This window comes from Caretta caretta, chromosome 8, assembly GCF_965140235.1.
Source record: "Caretta caretta isolate rCarCar2 chromosome 8, rCarCar1.hap1, whole genome shotgun sequence".
In the NCBI taxonomy this organism is placed as follows: Eukaryota; Metazoa; Chordata; order Testudines; family Cheloniidae; genus Caretta; species Caretta caretta.
The window spans coordinates 29,973,315-30,001,197 of record NC_134213.1 but is presented as its reverse complement, the minus strand read 5'-3'; the positions used below and the strand labels follow the sequence as shown (position 1 = coordinate 30,001,197).

At 41.1% G+C, this 27,883-nt stretch overlaps 1 protein-coding gene across 1 annotated transcript in view; it reads left to right on the top strand.

Moving 5' to 3' along the window:
• Positions 1 to 27,883, top strand: part of SLIT3 (slit guidance ligand 3) — an 806,608-nt gene that overhangs the window by 591,357 nt on the left and 187,368 nt on the right. The window contains exons 13-16 of the mRNA XM_048861176.2: positions 5,236 to 5,379; positions 7,995 to 8,158; positions 23,707 to 23,857; positions 25,038 to 25,112. Of these exons, the coding sequence (XP_048717133.1) occupies positions 5,236 to 5,379; positions 7,995 to 8,158; positions 23,707 to 23,857; positions 25,038 to 25,112 (534 nt within the window). The remainder of the gene's footprint in view (positions 1 to 5,235; positions 5,380 to 7,994; positions 8,159 to 23,706; positions 23,858 to 25,037; positions 25,113 to 27,883) is intronic.

The following is a 27,883-nucleotide window of genomic DNA, read 5'->3' as shown; positions in this document are numbered from 1 at the left end:
TATCTGCACACATTAATGTGAGATAATTTCAGTCATTAGAAACAGAGCTAGTAGTGCAGAATATCAGAAAATGCTACTTCGGTTGTATAGTGCAGGAACTCTGGAAGCTGATTCTGATTCGAACTGTGGTGCACAGCCCTGCACAGGCATGCATGAAGATTAAGTAACGTTTTGGCTTCAAATAAAAAATATCTCTTCAGATACTCAAATCCAGAGCTGAAGTCAGAGATCTGTTGATGTGATCAGGTAGACTGCAACCAGTATGGGGCTGGAAATGAGAGAGAGATTGCATTATAATGCAGGGTTACATTTCTGTATAGTAGTTAAAAGAATATCAAAAGCAGCACCATAAATCACTGGCAACAGCTACTGGGAATATTAGCGGGTTGTTGGAGAGACCCAGAGAGAGCTGGAGGAACATCAGAAAAGGAGACACAATGGAGAAAACTCCCAATTTGGGTGTGAAGTCAAATCTATCCTCCATGCCCAAAGGAAAGGTATTTGCATGTGTCACTGTAATCTCATATGGCATCAATACTGCTTTTTCTTCTTCAACTCTTAGCTAAATGGTTGGCCATAGCAATTGTTCACCATTTGGTCCTTTCCTATGTGGTAGCAAGGGCTTGACAGTCCAAGAGTCCAACATCGGAACAGACTGGGTTCCTTCTGGGTTCCCTCCATCCTCGGTTGGTGGAATTTTATCCCGGATGTTACAAGCCACCTGGAGACCAGCATTTGCTGGAATGTCTTGTGGCATTCTTGCGACATGTCCAAAAAGCGTAAAATGCTGTCTGTGGAGAGTGGTCCCAGTAATCTGTAGATCAGAGCAACCGTAAACATCTGCATTACAAATGAAGTTGTTCCACTTTATGCCCAATGTACAATTTTGGCATTTTGTGTGGAAAGCCTCCAGCTTTGCCCAGTCTGAGTGCCATAGTGTCCCTGTTTCGCAACCATACAGCAGTACGGAGAGGTTACAGCTGAAATAGGTCCTGAACTTCGTGGTTGTGCCAAGATGATGTTGATTCCATATTCATTTTAAACCACCCATGACAGATGCTGCAATGTCAATCCAGCAAACAACCCCCATGTGAGGAACTGGTGAGTATAGAACCCAAATAGCAAAAGCTGGAGACTGCTTTGACAGTTTCATTAGTCAAAGAGATTGGGGTCATGGGTGGACCTGATCCCTAGATTTTGCAGCTTTGTCTTTGACCGCGAAACATGGAGACCAACCTTAGCTGACTCCTCCTTCATTTGCTGGAGTGCGTTGCAAAACCTGTCGGGGCTCTGTACTAGAAGAACAATGTCATCCACATAATCAAGGTCTGAGAGTGAGAGAGATCACCAAGTGGTTGGGACACTTATGCCCTTTAAGACCTTCCAGAGCATGACTCAGTCAGCTGAATCGAACAGAGCCTTAAGATCGACATACGCCACCTGCAGGGGCTGCTTGAACTCACGATGTATCTCTGACAGCAAGCGGAGGGCCAAAATGGCATCTAATGTGGACCTGTTTCTCGTAAACCCTGACTGTTGGGAGCGATGCTTCTGATGCAGCCGGGGCTCCAAACACGCAAGCAGAACATGCGCAAACATCTTCCCTAGCATGAACAACAAGGTGATCGTCCTGTAGGTCTTACATTCGCTGCACAGTCCTTTACCCTTATAACATGAGATCACAATACTGTCCTTCCAGGCGGTTAGCAGTTCCAGTTTTCCACACTAGGCAAAAGACAGCCAGAAGTGATTCCCCTACAAGGCCAATAGTGCATTTTAGCAGCGCCAAGGGAATGCCATCAGCGCTGACCTTGCATCATTTTTCAGTTTGCAGATGGTGCGCTTCACTTTGACCAACATTGGTGCATCAGTACAAGTGTATGGGTCCAAAACAAATCATCCAGCTCTGAGCAAGTGACAGCTGGAGGATGGTTTGGGGCACTGTGGTCAGTACAACAGTGTGTTTGTAATATGATCATGGAACAGTCCTCTTGAAACACAGCAGTTAGTGAATGTTACATTACAATAGGGAAATAGTAAGTGGGGATAGTAGATAAGAAGAGAGGTGATAGCTGAAGGGCTCATAAGTGCCTGTTTGGGGAACAGCGCAAAACCTATCCCCTTTTTATGCTGTCTTCTATAATGTGTTGACCTGTATCAGTTTGAGAAAGGGAGACACGTAATGCATGAGAACTCAGAGGTCATGGTGATTATTTTGTCTTGGACACAGTGAAAATCATAAGAACAAGTCATTAACTGATGATCTGCATGCCTGCTGTTGAAGCAAAGCTTCAGCATGCCTAATACACTGGAGGAATTATTCAAGTGTCCTAATATGAAAATTACTCTGTAGTACAGCTAGGGTCAGTAAGATTTTAGATTACATGCCACATAATCACCAGTTGCAGCATTTTAAGCTGCCCAGGGGGCAGGGTGCTGTTGTAAGCCCCCTATTTGAGACCAAGATTTCAGTTCTGTAAAATGCTGTAAGCTGTTTGTTCAAGCAAGAGCTGCCCACATTTATCCCTCATTGCCCTCTATTGGACCTTATCCCATCATAGACCAGTAGCCTGCTGCACAGCATCATGAAGAAAATCCAGGTGAATTAATATTGATTTTTCCCCCTTGGTTAAGCAGGGAAACTGTATTCTGACACGTTATTATGTCAAAGAACTGCACACTGTAAATCCTTGAGAAAAGGACCCTCTGTTTCCAAGTATTACAACTGAGTATTTACTAGCACAACTATTGTAACACTTCAGTGCAATATCTGGGGCACCCCACAAATAAAATGGGGAGTACAGAGTAGTGGTGGCCTTAATTTGTATGAAAGACTTCTTGTGGTTGAAGGGTAGAATAGCATTAAGAAAACTCTGTGTGGCATGCTTTGTTGGAGAAAAGGATAGCAAGATGTTACCCTAGCTGGCATGCGCTTCTACCTGACAGAATGTGCCCTAGTGTCCTTAGGGCTAGAGGTGCAAGTTCATGCAGGAGACAATACTCCTGTGTAAGACACCCTCAAGTGTTATTTAAGATTTCATGCTAGTTTGCTCAGGAAGCAAAGATACCTTTCTCCCCGCAAACACAACCCTATTACTATTATTGAGGCAGCACACAGAAGCAGCGATCAGGTTCAGATCCCATTGCAACAGCCTTTCACTCTTACTGTTTCAGTCTTACCAACTAAAATAAGATTTCCTTTTTAGAAAGTTGTTGCCTGTTGAAAATCCATTATCAGTTTCAGAAAGCTCAAAGATAGTTAAGGATTTTGTGGATAACTTTGGTGAATCACTGAAGTTAAATGGAGAGGTCAGTTTCATATAGGTTTGATGACAGATTTACTGAATCATTTCAACAAAGATAGGCATCCCTTCAAAAAATAAAAATGCTGTCGAATTCTTTAGGTAAACAACTTTAGGGAAAAGCTTTAGGTCAAGACACTTCAGAGGTCCTGAAGAAACATAAGCCACTTCAGAAACTACAGTAGAACACAGAAAAGAAGAGGTCTAGATTGGTGTGAGGTCTTACATGTGTAGGCCACAGTCTTGAGTATGGCTCAGGTTGGTAGTACTTGAAAGTTGAGCCTGAATGGGCAATGAAGACTGCACTCCCCTATTACTGATGAAGATTATACATGTCAGAGTTGATGTGACCATGACTGGGTGGTAGGGGGAAGCTTTCCTTGGTGCTATCCATTCTATATTGTTTTTCTGGATGAATGGACTACATTTGAATTATTATGGGTCCTCTGTGCAGATGTGAAGGTGGGAGAGGCACTGAGATGCCTTCTTCTATACTATTCCCCTTGCACACCTGCACAGGAGACTGACATAACTGAAGTGGAGAAGGCAGGCACTATGCTTGTTTGTACTATTTTCTTAAAGGGATGAGTGAACCTGCATCTCATAAGGGTTGTGAAACTCCCATTGTGATGTGTCTTCCCCAAAGCCTCTGGAAAAATCCTGGCTGAGCTGGTCAGAATTCTTCCTGAAACTCCCACTGCTACATGGCCTCCCTCACCCTTCTGCACTAATGTGGCCAGTAGCTTAAAGCTACAGCCTGGCCCCAGCATGATCATTCCAATTAGTTAATGTTGGTGGATAAACTGTGAAACTAGAAGCAATGACACTTAAATAAGGTTCACACTACATTTATTTATTATGCTACTAATGTATTTGTTTGGCAATGATTATATGCTTGGCACTGTACAGTACACACATATAGATAGTCCCTTGGAGTTTACAGCCCATAGACAGAACATAAATTGATGGGATGTACAAGGTAATAAAGGAGTGTGATTGACTTTGTTGTTTCTTATTTCTTTATTGTCATCATAGAAACCATGTTGCTTGTGATATCTATGGACTACACTAAATGTAAAGGGTCTATCTTTGCATGTCATCGCAAGCCAGCAGTAAATAGCTCAGGATCTATGGAAGCTAAATGGAATATTCTCCTAAAATAATACTTTGTATGCAATTATGTATGGTGAACTGCCAGTCTGTGTCCCTCATGTCAGCGTGCCCTGAGTGAAGTGTTCAAACTCACCCCATTCCTGGGTTTTGACTTTATTAGTAACTCAACCTGTATCACGCATAACTATCAAGGGAGCCTGGCTCTCCCTAGATTTTTGTTCCAGAACCTACTGCTCTAGTTTCCTGTCCCTCAGGAGACTCGCTGTCACTCTCTGATAGAACTAACTAGCCACAACTACCGCAATGAGGTGGTCAGAACTTCAGCAGCTTCGAGCAGGGTTCAAACACCTGCTGACTGTGGGTTAAAAGAGGTGCCCTGTCTGCCTCTTACAGTGGACTTCCATACAATAGCCACTACGTGGGGGAAGGCAACTGTTTGACCATCTCTTTGTGTAAATTATGTAAGGATTATTAAGGAGAAAACTGTCTCTATGACCCCTATGCAATGTTTGTCTGGAATTATCTTGTACAAATTATGTGCAAAAAATTATATTTTCAGGACTTTTTTTTTTTTTTTTTGCTTATCTAACTCTATTATAGCCATCTCTGTGTGGCTCAGATTGATATGTCCCTCAGATTGATAGCTCTAATGGTGACTGTAGGGTTTTTGCTTTTAAGGTAACAGGCAGACCAAGGACCTTTAATGTGGAATGATTTGGTTTGAGTGGTTTCATTTTTTTTAGGTTAACCCCAAAGTTCAGTCTCTCTTTATCTGGTAATTACAATATTAGTGAATTATAAACCTTTCCTCTGCTTTCAGGCTTCTCAATGCCAATAAGATCAACTGCCTCAGGGTAAACACGTTTCAAGATCTGCATAATCTCAACCTGTTATCTCTTTATGACAACAAACTGCAGACCATCAGCAAGGGGCTCTTTGCACCTCTCCAATCAATCCAGACTCTGTGAGTACCCAGACATGCTACAACTGACAGCTCTTCCCTTTTCTCCAAAGATGTTCCCTATCTTTGCACTGCCTTTGCATCTGGCATTAAGACAGTATTGAAGAAACCCAAGGCCAGTAGCTTCCCATTTTTGTCAGAAATAAAAGAAAAACATGAAAGAAAAGTATAGAATAATTCAGCACTGCCAAATTCTACAAGGTTCTGCCTCTTTTCCAGAGGTCTTATAAATATCATAAATTTATTAATGAATATAATTATTTCATTCAGGGACATTCAGTGGTTTTAAATAGGGAGGATACTGGGCATGTGCATTTGACTTTATGTAGGTTATATGCACAGCAGACTTCATATATTTTAAAATATTTGCATAATGTTTTTCTGTGAGCCTATGTATTTGTTATTTATCCCTACTGGATGTTGAGCCCTGCTGCATAGTTCATAAGAGCTGAAGCTATATTTTAATTGACGTTCCAGGCATGTGGGGTAAATGTGTATCACTGTAAGTTGTTGTTCATTTGGGCCAGGTAAAATATTAATTTTTTAAAAAATCCATGGATCTATTATGTTTTCTCTGAGTCTTAGTGTGAGACGATATTAAGGCATTAGGACTAAGAGAGGGGTCAGAAACCCATTATTTTTCTTGGATACATAAGGATACACCAAACCTGATATTTTACAGGGTAAGATTTTTCATCATAAAGCTGTGAGAACTTCCAAAGAAAGAATAATACTCCTCTCACAGAGTCTGACTGGCAAACGCATTTTAAAAAAGGACCAAAACTTTGCGTGTGTCTGTACGCGCACATGCACACACTGCAAGACAGGCACTGCATTGTGTAAATTTATTTTGTGTATGTTTGCTCACCTAAAAGAAAACGTACAATTGTTGTTTTTAGCAACAAGTAAGCTCAAGAGGCTGGGATCATGGAGATAATTTGCCACAAATATTTGGCCAGCACCTGGTGCACCAATCCAAGCAAACATTAAAATAAATATTTCTGTGATGTATAACTGGCTTTGGTTTGTGTGTGTATATATGACTCTGTTGCAAATGCTAGATGTTCATGAAATTCAACAAACTAAGTGAAACAATATTTTTAAAATGTTAAGCTATAAAAGTTACTTCTTGGGTTCCATATTTTTTCTAGACAGAGCTTGGGACCATTACTTAGAGTGTATATCAAGCTTTCCTCATTGCTTCCCATTGAGACACTTTTCTGTGGGTAGTTTGGTGTTGTAGCTGATTTCCAGTTTCTACCTTTTTTTAGAGCATTGAGCACAGCCCATCCCTGCCATCACATACTGTTTAGTTTGGTATTTGGACCTTCCAGTACTGGAATGGATTTAGTTTACAGGCTCAATGCAGGAACAGTGTTTAGCCTCTTTGGGTAACCTCTGTAAGGAACATTTTTTCTCCCCACTCTTTACACTCATTTGACTCTGCTCTCTCTGGTGCTGCCACCACAACCAGGTGGCATGTTATTTTCATTATATTAACCTACAACCTCTAACCATACCTGGGACAAGGAAACGAAATAAATGTAGTGTGGATGGAATATGAGCTGGAGAGAAAAATATGCCTAGATACTAGTAGGACCATAACTCTTAGGGAATATGTCCTTATGCCTCTGCTCCGTAACACAAGTTAACATCTTTCCATATCCAGTTCTCCAACAAACGGACCTTTCATGATTGAGGTCTGCATCCGGCTCCCTTTTGAAGTCAGTAGGAGTTTTGTCATTGATTTCAATGGGAGCAGAAGCAGGCTCAGAGAGAGTCCTGACAAACTTTCTGTATTTATTACCTCACTGAGCCCAACAAAGAGGACCAAAACAACTGCGGAAATAATTGTTGTCTTAATCTCTGGGAGCCTAAGTGGAGCAGAAGAGGCCTCTACCTGAAATATTTGTAGATAATCCAGAGGAACTTTATCACCGCATTTGAGTGTCTGGTGAAATACCTTGCCAACTAGACTGGTGTATTTCACACAGGCTTTTGCTGAATTATATTAGTCAGGCCCTAGTTTGCATCAGCTGTCTATTCTGAAAAGTTAAAATTTCAGATCGAAATCAATGCAAAAAAACTCTATTAGCCCTGAACAGGATATGCAAACATTAATTTCACTCTTGAGTGAAGGCCTCTGGCTCATTTGTGGCTTTGCCCACTGATCCAAGGTGTTCTCCTTTATTTATCCAGATTTTTATCCCTAGGAAGCTGAGCTTGTCAATAAACCTTCTTTTGAAACCAGGGCACAAAATGTTCTCTCAAATCAGGTGTTTCTAAAAAGATGTGTTTCTATTACAATACATCATGTCAGGCTCGCAAGTGAAAACACTGGCCTTTGTAGACAGAAGATCTGAATCCTTTAAATCAGGCTTTGCTGTATTAATTTTTGCTTCCTCCATGAAAGGACTTGCAGCAGGCTTAATGAGCTACGAAATACGATAGCTCACAGAATTTTCCCATTCATGTGCAGCTCCATGTGGCTTCCGCCAGGCCTGAGTTTTTGGGAGCTTATTCAATTACTTTACTCTTCAGGTTTGCGTTTGTGAAAAACAATGATGGAGTACAGAGTCACAGGTCATTTCTGATTAAACATCCCATCCCTCTTGCAGACATTTAGCTCAGAATCCATTTGTGTGTGACTGCCATTTGAAGTGGCTGGCTGATTACCTGCAGGATAATCCGATAGAAACCAGCGGCGCTCGATGCAGCAGTCCACGTCGCCTTGCCAACAAACGAATCAGCCAGATCAAGAGCAAGAAGTTCCGCTGCTCAGGTAATTCATTTATCCAGGCTGTACTGCACTTTCAATTCAGAAATAAGCAGGTCCAGAGAGCCTGCTAATCAGATCTGCAGGACAGTGTTTGCTATAATGGATACTGTGGAGCATCTTTTAAAATTAAATTTGGGAAATTCAGTTAGTCCTCCAGAAAACCAATTACCTTATGGATTAAAAAAGAGCCCAGTCTGTAGCTTGTCTTTTTTTAAAAAATCCTTGACATTTAATTTTTAAAGAATGCTGGGTTATAAAATGTCTATGAAAACCAGTGGAGATACAGATGAATTCATATGCCAAATGGTGTATTTGGGAAAGGCAGAAACCTGGATGTACATTGGGCCAAATCCTGGCTTGAATGGGAGCTTTGCCTGAGTAAGTACTCAGCAAAAAAAAAAAAAAAAGGGTGGAGGGGGAGGCGCAGGGGAGAGAGAGAGAAAAGAACCTTGTGGATTAGGTCCTACATAAACTGCAAGGAACAGTTGTGCCCCCGGAGGGAAACAGGCAGAAATAGACCATATGAATTAGCCGGGCTTTACCATCCATAACTAATTTCTGCAGATCCAACCCAGAAACTCTTACTTTAATTTTTATTCATTCACGCAAAGCTGCCATTGCAGTCAGTGCATTTTTGTCCTTAGGAAGGAATGAATCAAAACTGACCTCAGGGTGTGGTCCACAACTTCTGTTGTTTACAGTATGTGTAATTAGTTGATAATGATGAAAATAATCTGAAAAGTAGTATATACAGCTCTTCCTCATCCCCAGCACCTCATAAACTGTACTATTAGCTCTTTTTCATCTTCCGGACCAGATGTCAACAAAGGGATATCGCCTGATGCAGCCTAATTTAGCAGACTCTGTTTATTCATGTGTGTGTTGTACTGGTAGCATAGGTTTCAGATTTACTGTACTTGTGACATGCTGTAGGAACAGGCAGAATTTCAGTGTAAGAAAATCTACTGCTATGTATTGAGAAGAAAAATGACTGTCATTGATGAAATACTTTTCAGTATTTTCTATAAAAATTACTATCATTTTTGTCCTCTCCCCTTCCCCCCACCCTCGAAAAAACATTGTGATTAATTGTGCTCCTGACAATAAAAGATGGATGGCACTATAGACTGAGGTAGCATGAGAATGAATGGCAGCAGCCCAGAACAAGACATGCTGTATTGTGTGTCTCAGCAAACAGTATTCTCAGATAAACTGCCCTTTACTGATAAAATAAAAGAAGGATAACTTCCTTTGCAATCAGTCTTGTAGGCAGGGCTTAAAGCCTTTCAGTAATTTGAGTTGCAGGCTCAAGTCATGCAGTTTAGAGCCAAATCTTAAATTATTAAATTATGGGATGTTTGATCCAGGGACTTTGTTTAGGCCCATCCCTGTAGCACAGTAACTCACCATCAATATTCGCCTTTAAAGAAACTTGGAATGAGAATGGAGAAGTCATGGATATTTACAAAATAAAGAACACTATGAAGAAGTAAATGTCTCTAAATCTATCCCAATCTGTCATTTTTGTTTCACTCTATTAATAGGGCAAAGCAATAATCAAAATGTGTTACATGTGTGTGTGTATACACCCATCCTATGCAGTGGTACAGGCCATTGAAAAAAAGCTGAGACCATCTGATACAGTTTTTGGAGGATCAGAGTTGAGAAGGGACAGCAATTCACCTAATGGTGCTGAGAGTAATGTTTTGTCTGGATTCCTCTGTTGTGTCCTTTCTTCAGTCCATCATGTTCTCAGTCCATCTGTTCCAGCCTAGCTGATTAATTCAATAATATCAAACACCCATAAAAAGGCATACCTCGAACTTTTCTGGGCTTTGCCACAACATGTCTTCGGACAGAGATGTGAAGTGTGGGATCATTATGTATTTAAAGCAAAAACAGAGGTGTGCAATGCATCTCTTTCCTTAGGGACAGTCCTGCACAGTACTGCTGTGATGAGAATACTTAGTGATGTCTATCTTTGCTGACTCAGGGATCCTTCTCAGCTGATTCTTGCATCTGTTGCTCAGTGAAGGAATGGGAAAATAGTTTCTGTTGCAAATCTACAGCTTACACCTTCCTGCTCAGAGATCACAAAATTAATTTCTCATCTAGGGCTACTGGTATTTTCATTTTATTTGTGTTAGCCCCTTAATAAATTCCAACGTAAATATGCCTGAAATAAGCATGTATTTCAGTCAAAAAAGTAGTAAATGTATTAATAATTTTCAAGGGGAGGCGGGACAGCAACCCTGTTTTAATACCCTGGTGTGGTTCTTGAACTTGAGTGGTGTGGAGGATGCCAAGCTCTGTTGAAATCTGTGGGAGATGCATGTGCCCAGCCCTTCTCAGTATCAGACCCACAATTAGTTCACCTTCGGTGTACTTAGCATTATAGCAACAGGGGAAGAAATGGGCTCCATGTCATGGAGTTCCATCCCAGAAAGTCCACAAAGCCCAACCCCCCAGCAGTGCAGATATTTTTCTTCTTCCTTTGGATTCTCCAAGGTTTCACAAAAGTGTCTTTTCAGGAGGGATTTGAATGAGAAAAGGCATGGTATGTGGAGTAGGAGAGAGGGGGGTAAAAAGTGGACTCCGGAGGTGACTCAGAAGTCATCTTGGGGTGAGAGGGGAAGACAATGGAGTTGTGGGAAAAAAGGGCCTGGGAGGAAAGATGAGACATTTTGCTCAGTGGAGTTTGAGACGTCAGCTCTGTATCTAGGAGTGGTGTCAGGACAGAATTTGGAGATATGTGGTTAGATGGAAGAGCATAGGCTCAGGCTTTGATAAGTAAAACAATAAGCTTCATACAAGACAGTGATTAATTTCTGGAGGCTTTTTTCTTGAGTAGGTACTTTCTTCCTCCTTCATTCCCTCCCTATGGCTTCATGCTAGTATTTGCAAAGGTAAATTGTATTCTCCTTGTGGACTGTTCCATCATCAAGGCAGCTCCCTCAGCTCCTCTCCCAGCCCAGTGGTGCAAGATTTTACTACCATGTACCTGATGATGATGGAGCAGCCACATCTTCACAGGGTTATGAGTCTGTCAAGGAAGGAGATTCAATGCAAGCTTCCACCAATATGCTCATAAAGGGGGAATGTTGTGTCATTTTCAGTAGCAGCAATACAAGAGCATGATAGGATTTTCCTTCCTCAGCAGCATCTGCTCACTCTCAGCACAGTGGACATTAGAGAGACAATATGGGTGCGGTAATATCTTTTATTGGGCAAACTTCTGTGGGTGAAAAAGACAAGCTTTTGAGCTTACACAGACTGCTGCTTCAGTGGGACATGTCAGTTCTAGGTCACTGGAGGATCTCATCCTCAGTAGGAAAAAAAAGAAAGTTCTTCTGCTTGGTAGCTTTTGACTAAGTTAAGCTTTGTTTTGTAAAGCAGCACCAGTCTTTAGGGCAATAAAAAGGATCCAGTACTAGGTTTTGCTGCCTCTGTGGTTGCTCACTATCACTTCAAGAAATGTCAGCATCCTGGATTACTCTATATTCAATGGCTATTGTACAGAGCTCTCCCTGCACTCAAGATTCCTAGTTTGTTTGTGTAGTGTGTGTATCTATGTTTGCGTACACGAGTGCGTGTACTTTATTTGTATAATGTCAGTTTCTTGTGCATTTGAAAACTGATGGAAGTTCTACCTGCCCAACTCTCCCCACCCCGCTTTTGATGATGGTTGAAGAATATTTGTTTCTAAGAGCGCCAAATCACAAAAGCTTCCCCTCCTACAGTGTAGAAACATGAACTTCTTTCCCATTTGAAGCCCTAATAACTAAACCTGGCTCCTTAATTCCTCTTGCATTGGGCACCTGTGGTTTTTAACTAATTTAATTAGCTGCTACAACACCAGATAGGTCTGTACAAACCAAAAACAGGGTGAACTATTTAAGGAGGACAATGAGCCATCTGCCAACACAAATCTCTCTCTTTCAGACACTGCCTCTCAGTAATTCAATCCAATCAGAAGACAGCAGCCCTGATACAAATGTTGAAAATGGAGACATAAGCACCTGCACATTCAGGGACAGTTTCATATCTCTTCTATAACCCTTGTCATCAGACTAGAGAATGATGTAGTTTATCAATAGCTGCATCAAAGGCATCTAATAAAAGCTGTTCATGGAACCTGTAATTTGTCTTTCCCTGTCTTTGTATTTGCATTTGGGTTCTAGGCAACTGTTTTGGTGGTGAACATGTTCAAACTGCTTGAACTGGAGCTCCCGACTAGAGCGTAGTCCCCCCCCCCACCCCCAATTATTTGTGATCGTGATGGCCTTTCCCGTACACCGGACTGAAACTTCGCCCCTCTACATTGTCGGCCCAAGGCTGAGGTGCACACTGCATTAACTGAAGCAAAAATCTCATGGCCTCAGGATTGGACCTTACATAGAGAACTCCATGAATGAAGAGATAGGGCTATTTAGTTAGAGCCTGGTAATTAAACTTTTTCCACTTGTGTTGCCTGCTTACTAATACACCTTGGGCAAGCCGCTTAATTTTTCTGTGCCTTGGTTTCCCTAGAGTAAGTGGTTATAATTATTCCATATCTGCGGTGGAGTTGTATGCATGTATTGTTTACATTATTTGAAATCTTTAGATGAAAGATGCAAAATATTATTATTATTCCTTTAAATGTTTAAAACTTATGCAAGTTAAGTGAGTGTAATCAGCTGTTTTCTATATGAAATATCTTATTTAAATGCTAGTAGTGGTTCCTATAACTTGCAAATCACTATGATGCTTCCTTTCCAAATTCTTCTCATTTTCTTAAGCAAAGACCATCATTCGCATACTATATTCCTGTTCATATTCCTGTCTGTAGTATTCAGCCCTGTCTCTTTTAATAAATGCAGATATCCCTATGCCCTAATCTGCCTAGTTACAGTATTGCAGTAACACCTGGTCAGGGATTTGCTGTTGAGTCTGCTCTTATCCTGCTGGCCTCCAGCAGCTCCTAGCTGAAGGTGTAGACTGAAACCTGACAGCTGTTATGTTAGCCCATACTATACTTGACAGTAGTGGGGATTATCTGGAACTGAATAGACTTCTCTGAAGCCTAGTTGCATTTGCAGAAAAACTTGCTTGAGGCCAAGCTCCCAGCACTTCTGCTTCCAAGAGTTTTGCTTGAGCTGAACCAGGGAGAGACATATGAAATAGTGCCATGTGATCTGAGCAGCTGAAAAGTAACATTTTTTTTATTTTGTTTTGGTTTTTAAGGTCAATTACATTTTATGTCTCCTGACCTCTTTTTTGAAAGAGATAGATAAAAGCTCACCTGAAAATGCCCCCAGAGGTGTTAGAGCATAGTGAAGCTAGAATGTTGCTTATTGTTGCTCATCACCGGGTTTGCTGGGAGGAAAGCAGAGGGGAAAGGGAATCAAAAGTTTGTCCAAGTGAGTGTTTGCTGTAAGAGTATAGCTAAATAAGTCTGTTTGAACAGAATGTTGTTGGAGAAGAGAAATGAGCAAATTGAATCTTGGATTTGATCATATTTATCGGTATGAAGTCTTTGCGTAACGTAACTGCATTTGCAAGCTTAGGTTTACATGACACTATGCATCTTACCTCCTTTGTTATCTAGCCACTTTGAAAGAGAGAACAATATGATCTGGTATTGAATAATAAGTGCTTTTAATTTCCTTTTACTCCAAAAATATTCCAGTTGAAAAAGACAGTTGATTTAACTTTGACACTGATCTTACTATTTCATTTCTAGAAAAGCTTTGGAAGCAATTCAGATCTCTCTATGTGTTTCTTTTTCCAGTCATTCCAGCTTCTCACTTGCTAACCCTGTGAGTTATATATATATAACCCAGGATATATGAAAGGTCTCCTACTCTGCTTTGTTGATCTATACTGTAGGCTTTCTTTCTCAAGGAAGCACAAGTCCATCTTAAAATATGTGATCCTGTTTGCCAGAGAATATAGGCCCTCAAAAGAGGGTAAAATATGAAGGTGTCCAATTAAATGTTTATTTTAAGGCCTGATCTTCTGATGAAAGTAGAACATTTGACAGAATGTAGACAACAGTTCATCAGCTGTCTGTAAAAATTCCAGCCAACACCCTCGTTGGGAGTCTATGCAGAGAGACGCTGGACAGAAAGGGGATGGACAGATTGTCACCCGCTACCCCTAGTGGATGGTGCCTCCAGTTTGGGGATAAGTGCCAATGCCTCTGTTGCACTTGTTCTGTGCTAAATTGAATGTCACTCACTGGAGCACTGAACTTAGCACCTTTTAATGGGCACCCAAAGCCACTTACATAGAAAAAATAAAAGCATGAGAGAGAGATTGGCATGTTAAATAAAACAAGCCAGGTAAATAAAACAATCGCAGTGACAATGAGCCTGAAATAGATCAATAAATTTTCTGTCCGATTGTTCTGATACCTAAACAGTTTGCTGAGTAGATGCGATCTAATGACAGAGCTGAAAACAGTGAACCATATTCAACTCCTTTTCAAACTACAGATTCAACCCTTGCTTTGAAATAACAGACCTCTGATTACCACAGTTTGGAATCTCCTTTTACAGTAAATCATACAATTTTACTTTGCTGTAACTTACATTTAACATCGTTCTTCTTGAGCTGGGCCAGTGGCAGGGGAAATTGTCTGCCAACTTTTCAGTGAATTGGCAACTAAATTTAAATTTCCCATGTCAGTTTCCCCTTTTTAAACATTACTTTTTGCAAACATTTATATGAGTGACGTTTTGTTCATAGAGAGGCTCATGGAGAATGAGTTTTGGGCCCAAACTGAAATTCATTTTATGAAGCAGCAAAGTGTTTGGGACCAAAGCACAAGCAGTAAGCTTTCCTGCTTTCCCTTGTACATTTATCCAAAAAACAGGCTGTTTACCTGCATAGTTTTGCCACAGCTGCCATGAACAAAAATCCCAAAATGTAACTGCAAAGCAGGTGTAGTGGTGCTTTTGAGCTTCCTGTCCCCTTGTGTCTGAGGAGGACTTGAACTAGCCGTTGTGGTAGACTCCTTTCTCTTTACATTGCTACCTCTTGTTCATGGCTAGTGCAGACAGTTAAAAAAAGGGAAATGCTTAATTAACACAACAGAGGGACACAGATTTGTTCAAATATTTCCCAAAGCTCTGCCCTGGTGATTTTTACATGCCCTGCTCCACAACGATTGAAAGTGTGCACCCACATCAAAATTACTTTTTTTGTTTACAGGGACTCTGATGAATATTGGATACATTGAATAAAGGCATTTGGTAGATAAGAAAATATGTCTGCTCATTGCATAATAGAGCACCTGCGGGGATTTTATTCCAAAAATCCAGAGCTTCAGTGGATGCATGGTTAAACAGGAGGAGAAATAAGAGTAGGGGACTGCTTCCTTCACAGCTAGGACTGTGCAAAACCCCCAGCAAGAGCCCTGAGACAGAAGTCATTATAAATAAACCAGAGGTGGAATCCACATGAAACTTTGTGTGAATTATGAAAGAAAGGTAATTAAATATTACAATAGCCTAATTTTTCTACCATTGATGTCTCTGGCTCAAGTGATCCTTAAACAAAAAATGTTTAAAGTGTCAGATTTCCCAGCTCTGCCTATCTAGTCCCTCCCTGTGCCAATCTAAAAGCCAGGGACTGGAAATTATAAACAAAATTTGTAAAAATTAAGGGATTTTACGATTACATTTTTTGTTCCCAGTAGTTAACCCAGCTGTCTTATCTATCGCCTCTGCAAAACTTTTTAAGCTGTTCTGTGTCGCTGCAGTGAATGGCCCACCCTGACAAAGACCTCTATCCTCTGGATACTAGCTATCCTACCAGCATCCTACCAGCTGCACAGAGCCTTCCCTTCTTCAATCCTGCTCCCTGTCATCTGTGTAAATAAGTTTGAGATGAGTCTTTCAAAAGCACTCATCGTTGGCTTAGCTGTGCTCCCGCTAAAGTCAATGGGAGTTTACCATATATTTCACGAGGAGGAGAGTAAGTCTAACACTGAGCACTTTTGAAAGCTCCACCCCTCATGTCAAGAACACAGGAGTGAGTTATAAGGAAGTGAGCCTGGGATATGGGAAGGAGGGAAGCTCACCATGTTAACTGTATAGATCCATGGTGGACAAGAACTAATATTTAGCCAAATTTCGGTCACCGCCTACCCTATGGAAAACTACAGGTATTATGCTAAGAAGGAGCAATAGCAATAAACTTGTTTATATTTTAAACTGTAATTGTTCTCTGCTATGTCCTCCTTTTGAAGTGTGGTTTTAAAAAACAGGAATTAAGCAATGATTATTGCTGCTTATTATTACTCTCTTGTAAATATTCCCACTGGTGTGTGTGACCATTTCGGGGGACATATTCTGCCCTGAGGTCCCAACTCACAATTCCCATTGACTTCAGTGAGTTGTGTGCGAGCATCTGAAGCCAGAGTTTGACCAGCAGGCTGGAATCCTATATTTACCAGTATGTGCTTTGGCATATGAAGTTGGCGTTTTGTACCTCCAAGCTGGCTTCTTAAGTGGATGGTATAATAAAAACCAAAAAAAGTTGAGTATGTTTTTCCACTGTATCTTCTGAAAGGAGTCACCAAAGGCGAGTAAGGGGGCCCAGTAAATAGTAGCATAGATCAGACATCTTATATGCTTTCCTAGCTCCACATGCTCCCTGTACAGTCTATTGAGTATACCTACTGGAGGCAGCCATTTGCAATTCTTTGGCAGTGTTTTCTGTTGCAGTAGTTCTGCCTTTAAAAACTTCTGGTCCCTGTTCTCTTATGCTAACAGATTGTTCTGTACAGAGTGTTCTTGCAATTGTAGCATAAAATGATGACCTCTTGTACTCCAGCTCCTTTTTGCATGGGTGAAATGGACAGCAGCTCTCAGTGAAAGCTCCAGCTTGTGCTTCTCCATGTTGCTTCCTCTCAACGCTCCTCTCTCTTTGGCGCTGCCTAACACTGACTCTGGCTGTTAATGGGGTTTTCCTTTGTGCTTGATCTAACCATGTGGTAGAACAATACAAATTGAACATGGTTCTGTCAAGCACCATGGAAGGCTGCATACTTTCCTGCCGCATGGCATGCTGGGATACTTCTGCTGTTTTCAGACGCATCAAAAGGTGAGAGATTCCCTCATTCTCACAAGAAAAGTGAAAATGGTTATTTGTTATAAATAGACCCACCTACAGCTGAGCAGCTGACTCCAGGTTTCAGGGGTGATAGCCCCAGTGAACAGTAGTGTTTCAAAGTGGTTTTTCAAAGGGCCTGCATGCCGAATAACTGTCCCTAAATAACTCATTTGATTAATTGATATTAAAGTGAATACATTGGACATCTTGTTGATGAATTATGTTTGGCTCTTGCTTCAGTGATATTTCTAGCAAGATCAAAAATCATGTTAATTTAATTAGCTAGAGATATCATCATTTGAGTAATTATTTTTAGAGCTATTCCATGAACTATATTGCATGAACCACACCTTGGAATCACAGCTGAGGCTATGTTATGAGTAGTTATATGTCTACTACTTAACAGAATCTCAGGACTGAACTAAAACTGGAAAGAAAGTACTTTGATAGAACATTTCAGGAGAGTCTCCATAGCTGTATGTCTACTGAAACGGAAAACACTTTCTAACATGAAGGTGATATTCTCTGATGGTTAGAGCAGAAGACTGCGAGTGAGCATACCAGAGTTTTTTTCTTGATCTGATCTTGACTGTGACCTTGAGCAAGGCACTTAACTACTCTCTGCCTACGTTTCCTCCTGTGTAAAATATGGAAAATGACATCTATCTTTTATAAAGGACTTTGAGAGCCTTACATGGAAGTTTAGTAGTAAGGTAGCACTATATTTTGTTTAGAAGCTTTACTGATAAATTGTGCTAACGTCAGAAACATTTTTGCTGCTGTTAAATTGTCTAAGCAGTTATTTGTAAGGATTGAAAACACTAGTATCAAATAACATTGAGAGATGCTGTAACATTTTGGGGTTCCGACAAGCTAGTAAGGGGTACCATCAACTCCTGCCTTGCAACTCTGGAGTCCTATATGCTATGCTGTGGTGCCTCATAGCCCTTACACCAACAGCCAGCAGACAAGCTTTCAGGGCGCGTCGTGGCTTCCACCACCCAGTTACTTTTTGTAGGGGATTTCAGCAACCCTTCCAGCCCCAAGTTTCCTCAAAGCTATCTCCCCTGTAGTGCTCAGTCCCTCACACTGGAACACTCATGAAACATTACAAGTTTGCTGTTCCTTTAAAGAAATAGTACACAGCAGCCTGTTAGCTTAACTGGGGTTAACACAACCTTCCCTTCAGCACTGAATTGGTTCACAGTAAGTAAAACAAGTTTATAAAGTGATACCAAGTAGAAGTAATAGAGATACAAATGGTTACACAGAAACAAATGTGAAAATAAGCTATTCAGGCTGGAACTCAACTTAACAAACTAGAGTATTTTGTTCAAAATTTTCTCACCATAGAAGTTCCTCCAGCATGGCTGGCTAGTCCTTAGCCAGGATCCAATCACAGGGCCTAAAGCGCCTGGTTCTTTTTGTCTCCGTAGGTGAAGGATGACTATGGGGTTCTCGCTCCTTCTTTGTAGAGTCTAATAAACCTTTGAAATGTATTCTTTGAAAAGTAAGCCCAGGCAAAGTTTCTTTCCCCTGTTGGGGTACAGACACCATGCTGTCTGCTCCCTCGCTTGTTAGCTTTGTTCACCGTATATGTAAATGTACCTTCGTTGGCTCTGCCTGACGACCAGGCTGGTCAGACAAGCAAATACACATTTTTTTGTCTAGGGCAGGCTGAGCTTATACATTGCTTGCCAAACACATTGTAAGAACATGATTCTAGCACATATTTATAACTCTTTGTTCATACCCCACATAATTATTTTCTTGGCCCGCATGTTACCAGCTTTTTTGATACCTTACATGGCATCTTTTAGATACAGATTATGACAACAGTGAGTTAGGGCAATGAATACATCAGGCCTGACAAGAGTTGCTGACACAGACTAGTGAATCACCAGGCCTTGGCTATTTTTTCCAATAAACCTGAAGATAGTGTTATCTAGTGGTTAGTTTAAGAAATGGTGTCAGGATTCCTGGTTTGGTTTTGTTGTGTTCTCTGCCACTCTGATTTTCGTTAAAGCACTGAGAACTACATTTTCAGTTTCGTCCACTAATTTTGGGTGGTCAATTTGAAACACCTATGTCAAAATTTTAACTAAATGAGTACTTAAAATGGCATCCAGGTGCTTATATGTGGCCTGATTTCCCAGAAGTGCTGAGCACCCACTGGGAGCTGCTGGGTATCTGGCATCTCAGAATTTAACAAAGAATCCCTTTAAAAAGAAGTCCTTGGCCATTGAACTTTAATTTCTCAAGTTGAGGACCAGAAAAAAGACACCCCAATTTAGTGGACTCTCTTGAAAATGTTGTGCTTAACTTTGTTGCAGTTTACCTTTTTGTGAAATGAGAAAAATCTGTATCTGCCTTAGGACATTTTATTGCTTTATCAGCTGCTTGTTGTAACAGTGCTTTTGAGCTTATTAGGTAAAAATTCTGTAACAGTAACGGGCAATTCAGTTTAATGCAGTTCCCCAGTTACCATCTTTGGCAACTCCTTTTTAGAGACAACTTAATTCTTGTAAAAAGAAAAGGAGTACGTGTGGCACCTTAGAGACTAACAAATTTATTTGAGCATAAGTTTCTTGAGCTACAGCTGACTTCATTGGATGCATTCAGTGGAAAATACAGTGGGGAGATTTATATACATAGAGAACATGAAACAATGGGTGTTACCATACACACTGTAACGACAGTGATCACTTAAGGTGAGCTATTACCAGCAGGAGAGCCGGGGGGGGAAAAAACCTTTTGTAGTGATAATCAAGGTGGGCCATTTCCAGCAGTTGACAAGAATGTCTGAGAGGGTGAGGGGGGTGGAATAAACATGGGGAAATAGTTTTACTTTGTGTAATGATCCATCCACTCCCAGTCTTTATTCAAGCTTAAGTTAATTGTATCCAGTTTGCAAATTAATTCCAATTCAGCAGTCTCTCGTTGGAGTCTGTTTCTGAAGTTTTTTTGTTGAAGAATTGCAATTTTTAGGTCTGTAATCGAGTGACCAAAGTGATTGAAGTGTTCTCTGGTTTTTGAATGTTATAATTCTTGACGTCTGATTTGTGTCCATTTATTCTTTTACGTAGAGACTGTCCAGTTTGGCCAATATACATGGCAGAGGGGCATTGCTGGCACATGATGGCATATATCACATTGGTAGATGCGCAGGTGAACAAGCCTCTGATAGTGTGGCTGACAAAAAAACTTCAAAAACAGACTCCAACGAGAGACTGCTGAAGTCTTTTGCACTGCTTCTATAGCTCTTCTCCATGGTTCACTAAGGTTAATTTTTAGAATAGACGAAGTAGTATTTACACATGATCTCTAACTGTGCTTTTTAAGTCATACCATATCCACCTAAACCTCTGAGGTAATAGGCTGATAAAATATTGCATGTAGAGATAGGGATACACATTTAACTAGTTCTGCAAGCAGATGGCTGCATTTTACATTAGTTTCCCTGATGGGAATAACTTAATAGAGCAGCCACCTGTCCAAGTGATCTCCAGGCTCTCGTCAAATAGTAAATTTTATCTAATCTTTGGCAGCTGATCCCTGCTGTCTTTCAGCCTAATGGATGACTTTGACTACTTGAGGAGGATGTGTGTGTTATTTATCACTGTGACTCCATGCTTATACAGATCACTCGTCTTTAAATCTTTTTTTAAACCCTTTGCTTCCTCTCTCCTGCTGAGCTCTGAAGGGTTTTCACCTGTTCCAAGCATGCAGGTGGTGGACTGGTGCCCTGGCTAGATGGGTTTCTAATGGTTGATGCAGCATAGGTATGAGAGATGTACACAGCGGGAGAATTGGAATTTGAAAGTTGCAAAGTCACATGTGGTAAATTTCCTTCTATTAGCTTTTCCAAAAAGGTTGAGAAAAATGTCTAGAAATTAGTAGTTTACATCCCTCAAAAAATATATGCTCCTTTCTACCTTTTTTAGTAGGTTTTCCATTCCATCACCCATCTCCCATTTACCCACAGGACACTGGATATTATGTCCAAAGCAGACAAAATGCCTAAATAAACAGTTACTCGCTATCACATTATTGCATTCACAATTATTCTTTCAAGGAATGGATTTATAATAAAAGTGACAATTGAATTTTTCAGAGGTTAAATTTGATATATTCTCAAACCCGTTTCTGGTCACTCCTTAATTCCTGGGGACTGCTCAGTGTGAGTGGTGTAACAACAATTCTGAGGTTCTAATGCTCTCAGATGTAGAGTGTTCTCCATCATATGCAGTAGTGTTTACCTGTCACCATTTTAACTTGTGCCCCAGTTATGGGATTTTCAGGAGAGAGTTGGCTGTTATTGCAGAAAACAATAGAATTTAAGTATTTTTGTAGTAGGTATTTTTAAAGCACATTAAAACATACAATGGGATATTGCTGCCTAATGTTTTAAGTGATTTTAAATGAATAAGGAAGTGTTGAGCACAAAGGTTTTCAGTTTTAAATATCTCCAAAGTCTGTTTCCAGTGCCTTCAGGCAAAGGTGAAAGTAAGCCGGTATGGTCTGGTACGCCTTGCCGGACTGGACCGGCTTCCCCAGGCTGGCAATTTAAAGGCAGGAGCCCTGGGCCCTTTAAAGCACCGCCCGAGCCCTGCCGCCACTACCCTGGGACTCTGGCAGACGGACTCAGGCAGTGATTTAAAGGGCCCGGAGCTCTGCTGCGGTAGCAGTGGCTGGAGCCCGGGGCCCTTTAAATTGCACCCTGAGCCCTGGGGCTCCCAGCCACCTCTGCAGCTGGTAGCTCTGGGGGGTGATTTAAAGGCCTGGGGGCTCCCAGCTGGAGCCCAGGGGCCTTTAACTCTTTTAAGGCCCCGCCTCTTCCAGTTGAGGCCACGCCCCTGCTCAGGACTCCGGCGTACTGCTAAGTCCTTTAAGTTACTTTCACCCCTGCCTTCAGGCTAAAAACAATAGCCAGATCAGACCTTAAATGAATTTAATTTCTCAACAGAATGATGACCTGTCTTTTTGCAGAGCATTCATCACCCTGGTATCTGTACTACGCAAAGCAGTGTGTTACCTGCTTTCCTTTCTGCACTGTATTTTTAACCATTGTGTTATAAATTAAATGCAAGTCTATCTATGGGACTTAAACCTACAGGTCTGATGATCAAATTGCTAGAACTTTGGAGCTACCAGATTTCACCTGATTCCCCTAACAGGAATTAATAACATAATGGTGCTATTGGATGATCATTTCTTCTTCTGGTTAGCAATCATACAACAAGTAGTGGTGTTTTTATCAGCCTCGACAGGGAAACTAGAATAAAAATGACATCAACTCTCAGAAGGCAAATTTCAACTTGGGTTTTAGTTGTTTTTTTTTTTTTTTTCCAGAGTTCTTTAAAAATGAGCTTGTTCAAATCACTCTGAAAAAGGTATTGCCTGTTTGAATTAGTGCTTTTCAACTAAGTGTTTTTTGGCAGTGACAAAGACCTTTTACAATTACAATTGGCTTTTGAGGGCCCTGGACAAGTTAAAATATGGTTTTGGTTGTTATGATCATTTGAGCATAACAAATGTTTCCAAAGAAGTTTTTGATGGTTCCATAATGAAATATGAAGTGAGCAGGCAAGTATTGCATGACTAGATCTGTCCTGGCAACCCTTGGATTTACATACACATTTGTTAATACTTTTGGCTCCAGAAGCAGAGAGATCAAGTTTCAAACCCCATATTATTAATAAAAAAAAGCTGAAAAGTACGGAGTAGTTCATTGAACCTAATTGGAAAAGCATTTCGTTAGAATGGGTCAAAAGCCTTGTCAAAGAGGTTTGGCAATTACAATATAATGGCATGTTAGAGAGTGATTCTCTCTAAGTTCAGTCTGTGCTTACCTTGATTGAAATGAACATGATTTAAACTGCTGTTATTTTCAACTGCTTTTTGTTTCATGTAGTTAGTCAAGATATCTAATTGTTGCAAAGTTACTAGGCTCGCTTATGCTAGGTTAATAGCTAGTAAAAGAATCCTTTCTGAACACCCATGTTTCAAATGACTGCTTCACTTGAACACACCATCTTTTTTGCTGATACCATTAGATCCTCTGCCCTGATGCAAGAGTGAAGTGCACATGGGCAAACCTGACTGCAGCGAGGCTATATGTGTGCAGGCCTGTGGATGGACCCCAAAGGGATAATTAGACAAGATTAAGAAAAAGATGTTTTAACAGGGAGGCCTATAAAACTATGAAATAATCTCCCAAGGGAAGAAGGAAAGAGGCAGGAGCCCATCCTCTTGAGTCATTTGAAAAGAGAGCTGGACAAAACACCTTGGAATGTAATGTAGGGAGCAGCTCTGCACTGGCTAGGGGAGACTGCGGGGAGTGAATGGAGATGAAGGACAAGGAACTGAGGGGTCTCCTTTCAATCTCTTATTTCTGTGATTGTTAATTATCAGGCTGTTTACCTGGATACATTTCCATTTCCCTGCAGGTTCAGAGGATTACAGAAGTAAGTTCACCGGGGAGTGCTTCATGGACCTTGTCTGTCCTGAAAAGTGTCGCTGCGAAGGAACAATTGTAGACTGTTCCAACCAAAAACTCACCCGCTTACCCAGTCACCTTCCTGAATATGCTACCGATCTGTAAGTGGCATGCCCTCCAGAGGTGGTTATGGTGAATGCTGATGTTCTGAACATCCTTTGCACATTTTTCCTCTTTTTTTTTTAACTACTTGTTTAGCAGCCCTGCATTTTGAAAGGTCCAATAATTTTTTTTTTAGAAAAAGGGTATTCCTTTGACCTAAATCTTTGTGTAGGGCTGTGAAACAGCTCATTCATTCCACCTCAGAACTGTCTGCACACATTAAACTGTGAAGTGACTCTGTATATAAAAGAGCTAATATGTTCTATGTATGCTTTCTACTTTTGGGAATCCTTTCAGATGAAAGGCAAATTATCCAATTTAATGGAGTATAAGACAATATTGGATATAGCACAGTGTCTTCAGGATTTGGTCCTCTTCTAGTGCTTGTGTCCTCTTTAAATCTTTTCATGTATTTAAGGTATTTTATTTATTTCCACTTAATACAAAGAAAAGAAAAGAGAGGATGCTGAGCCACATCTAACCCTTCGGAGCATAGTAAAGCATGCACACAACAAAATTAAACTAAATTTAATCAGGTACAAATTCAGTCAGGGCAATATAGCCTGCTACCCACGCTCTCTGCCCTGTCTAATAGCCCTTGCTAATGAATGGTCTTTGCAGTACTTCTGAGGATCAACGGGGATGGGCTATTTCAGACCGAAACATGGGAAGCAAATTTCAGATATAAGGGGCCATATAGAAAATGCTCTGCAAGCCATTCCCTCTCATTTGCACAGAACTGTGCTTCAGGTAGAGCACTTCTTCAGTGGCAGTATGGTGTGAGAAGAAAGAGATCCCTCAGGTAAGCAGGTCCTCAAGCTGTGTAGAGGTTTCTTTCCAAAGCAGCACCCTGCACTTTGAAGTGAAGGGATATAATGTTCCCTTCGTGGTCATCAGGGCCTTTTATGACAAAATATTTTTGACCAAATCAATCTCATGCCTCTTAAGGAAATTCTAAGCTTTCTATACAGTTATGTTTATATGTTTTTTGTCTATAACGCCTTCTGTTGTATGGAGCTCAAATAGGTGGTGGATAGAGAGTTGGCAGGAAATTAGGGTGGGATGCTTCTTTTTGTTTAACAAAAGCCATAATTTTCTGTGTGGCAGTCTTGTACACCACAGACACACAGCTACAGAGATCCATGAAGCATTAAGTGCCTTTTTGTTTGTTCCCACCAGCCGTCTAAATGACAATGATATCTCAGTTCTAGAAGCCACTGGAGTCTTCAAGAAACTGCCCAGCCTAAGGAAAATGTAAGTTCAAGTTCCTGTCTCATTAATATCCGTATGTAATATAATCCCTGCTACCTTGTACTGTGAGGAAGGGGAGGAGTCCCATTTAGACAGTCCCGTATGGCAATAGTAGAATGTCCGGTATTTTTTCCATTTAAATTTAAGTGAATTTAGTCCTCAGTTTAGCCACAGACCAGGTACGGGACAAGCAATGACACCACAAGCTTCCCATGTTGTCCAAGTACTTCAACCCTTACTTCCGAAGATATGTTTGCAGGGTTGCTGTAGCTGTGTTCATGGCCCATGAGGGAGACAAGGTGGGTGATATATAAAATATATTTTATTTTATTGGACTAACTTCTTGTACTCACTAATATTCTGTAGAGTAGAAAAAAGCTGCTGCCTTTGAGGTTCTATAGTCCTTTATCAGCCCTATGCATCATTCTGTCCCTATGGAGTATGCATATTTGAATAAGTCATAGTTTTGGGAGATTCACTAATATGAGATCTCTTCTGATAAATATTCTGCTGCAAGTATTAATGGCTTCAAATGTACCCATTGGAGCTCTATTATAAAAGGATTTTTATGGGCTCTATTTAAATTTATCCTAGAAAGTGGCTCTTATCGGACCTTATTGTTGAACTCTCTTGCCCTCACCTAAATCCCATCTACAGTTTCTACTGAGTAAAATTACATAGGTCAGTCAAACCAAGTTTGGGGAAACCAACCAACCACACTTGCTCTCCCTAACGCACATTCTTTACATTTCCACATGTTACTGAACATCTGGAACCTGCCGGCCGATTCAAGTCATGCAAGATCTCAGGATCTGACACACAAGCCTGGCGTGGATCGTTTTTGTCAATTTGAAGGCTGCCAAAGTTTCAGATGCTGTTTATTTTAGATCCCGCACCTCAGGGCTGAAAGAGAACATGGGAGTTAGTCATATCTGTAAGCCTAGAACACCATGAAAGATACCATGAAGAAGGCATGTTGTTGCTTTTTAGTAAATGTTGGTGACTTTTTCAGAAAGTCTTGTTGCCTATAGAGGCCATAGTGCGTAGTTACATACAGTAAATAGCACTGCAAAATAAATAAGTGTATGCAACTGCAAAAAAACCCCTCACATGATCATGTTTTACTTGTTGGAAATAAGAGATGTGATAGTAGGAATCATTTCCTTGATTTCATTTGACACTTAAAAGAGACTGAGCAGCTGTCTTTCTTGTGCCTATAGATCTATAAGGAGTTGGGGCATTTTGACAAGGCAGCAATGCTATTCATAAATGCAGCATGAAACAGCCATGTGTTTTAAGAGCTTGTTTCCTATGAAGCAATAAATCTTCCGTGCTTTATTCTTGGCAGAAGATAAGAATGTAAGATTACAGGTGCAGTTCAGATGTCCGGATTCTGGCAATGAAAGGTCTGGCAAGGAGAGGTAATTGTGCCCTGAAGTTCATAATAAAGCATTGCCTCATATAGATGTTCAGTAGCAGCCTCCAAGCAGAGAATTCTCTAGCCATGCTGGTTAGCTGGGCTTCATTTTTTCCTGCCCTACCTGAAGACCCTTTAGTAAAAGGGTTGTCCCACATGGCATGCTGGGATTTTAGAAAAAGGTATTGGAAAACATTGACTTCTTTAAAACAGTTTAAGCTAGTTTTCCTGAAAAGCATGCATCAAACTTGATTATGCCACTACTTCCATGGTTTGAAACACTGTAGACACACACTTTCATAAAATGGCTTTAGAAGCATCCATAAAGCAATTGAGCCACCTGGAAAATAGCTCCCCTGTATGTCATTGCGTGCCTGTAATGGTTCCTTGCTCTCCAAGGCGGAGGGAGGCCACTCAGTCCAGTTCTGTCTGGCCAGGACCAGAGTCCACAGGACAGTCAAGAGCCCACAATAGGGCTGGGCGACCAACAGTCATGATCAGGCTTTAGGCTGGGCTTGGGCGGCTCAAGCTGCCAGCCATTAAACGGAGTCTATAACTGAGCTGGGGCCTGGGTTTGAGGAGGCTCAGGCAGCCAGCAACAAAACAGTCTCAGGGCTGGGAACAGGCGAAGCGTCCTTCTCCTCCGCAGGTTCTCCCTCAACTGTGCTGCAGGGCCTGCCTTTTATACTTCTGGCTATGTCCTGTACTTCTGGCGAGGTGGGGTGGGGCAATCTAGGCTCTGCCCTCCAGGAGGAGTGTAATGGTCCCTTGCTCTCCCGTGCGGAGGGAGGCCACTCAGGGTCACTACAGTGCCCTTTACCAAATGCCCTTTTACTAAGCGATAGGCTGCTTCAGTGAGTTGTACAAGGGGTTTACTTAGCAGTGTCTGTGCCAGGGAGACACTGGTGGATGGCGTTGCAGATGATTCTGATTCTAACACAGCTGCTTATTGTGTGTGGCAGGGAACGTGATGGAAAAGATGTTGGTTAAGTCTTCCAGCCACCTACTGCTGCCACTTTTTATATAAAAGGGCAAGAAAATTGGATCAAGCCCCCATTTTTTCAGTGTGGGTGTGGAATGCAGACTGATTTCACTACCATTTTAGGGACATCTTTGAGAGGGTCTTTACCACATTCATTTGTCAGCACCACATGACAGGTGTTACGTGTGTCATGGGCTTTTCTATGGCACTCATCGCTGTAGTATCTGAGTGCTTCACAATGAATTTACTTTCACAACACCCCTAGATGGTGCAGGGGAAAGGGTTACTTTTATCCCCATTTTACAGTCTGAAGGACAGTCAACCCCCGCCACCCTAAGGTTACGCCCGAGAGGTCTGGCTGTCTTCCCATCTGCA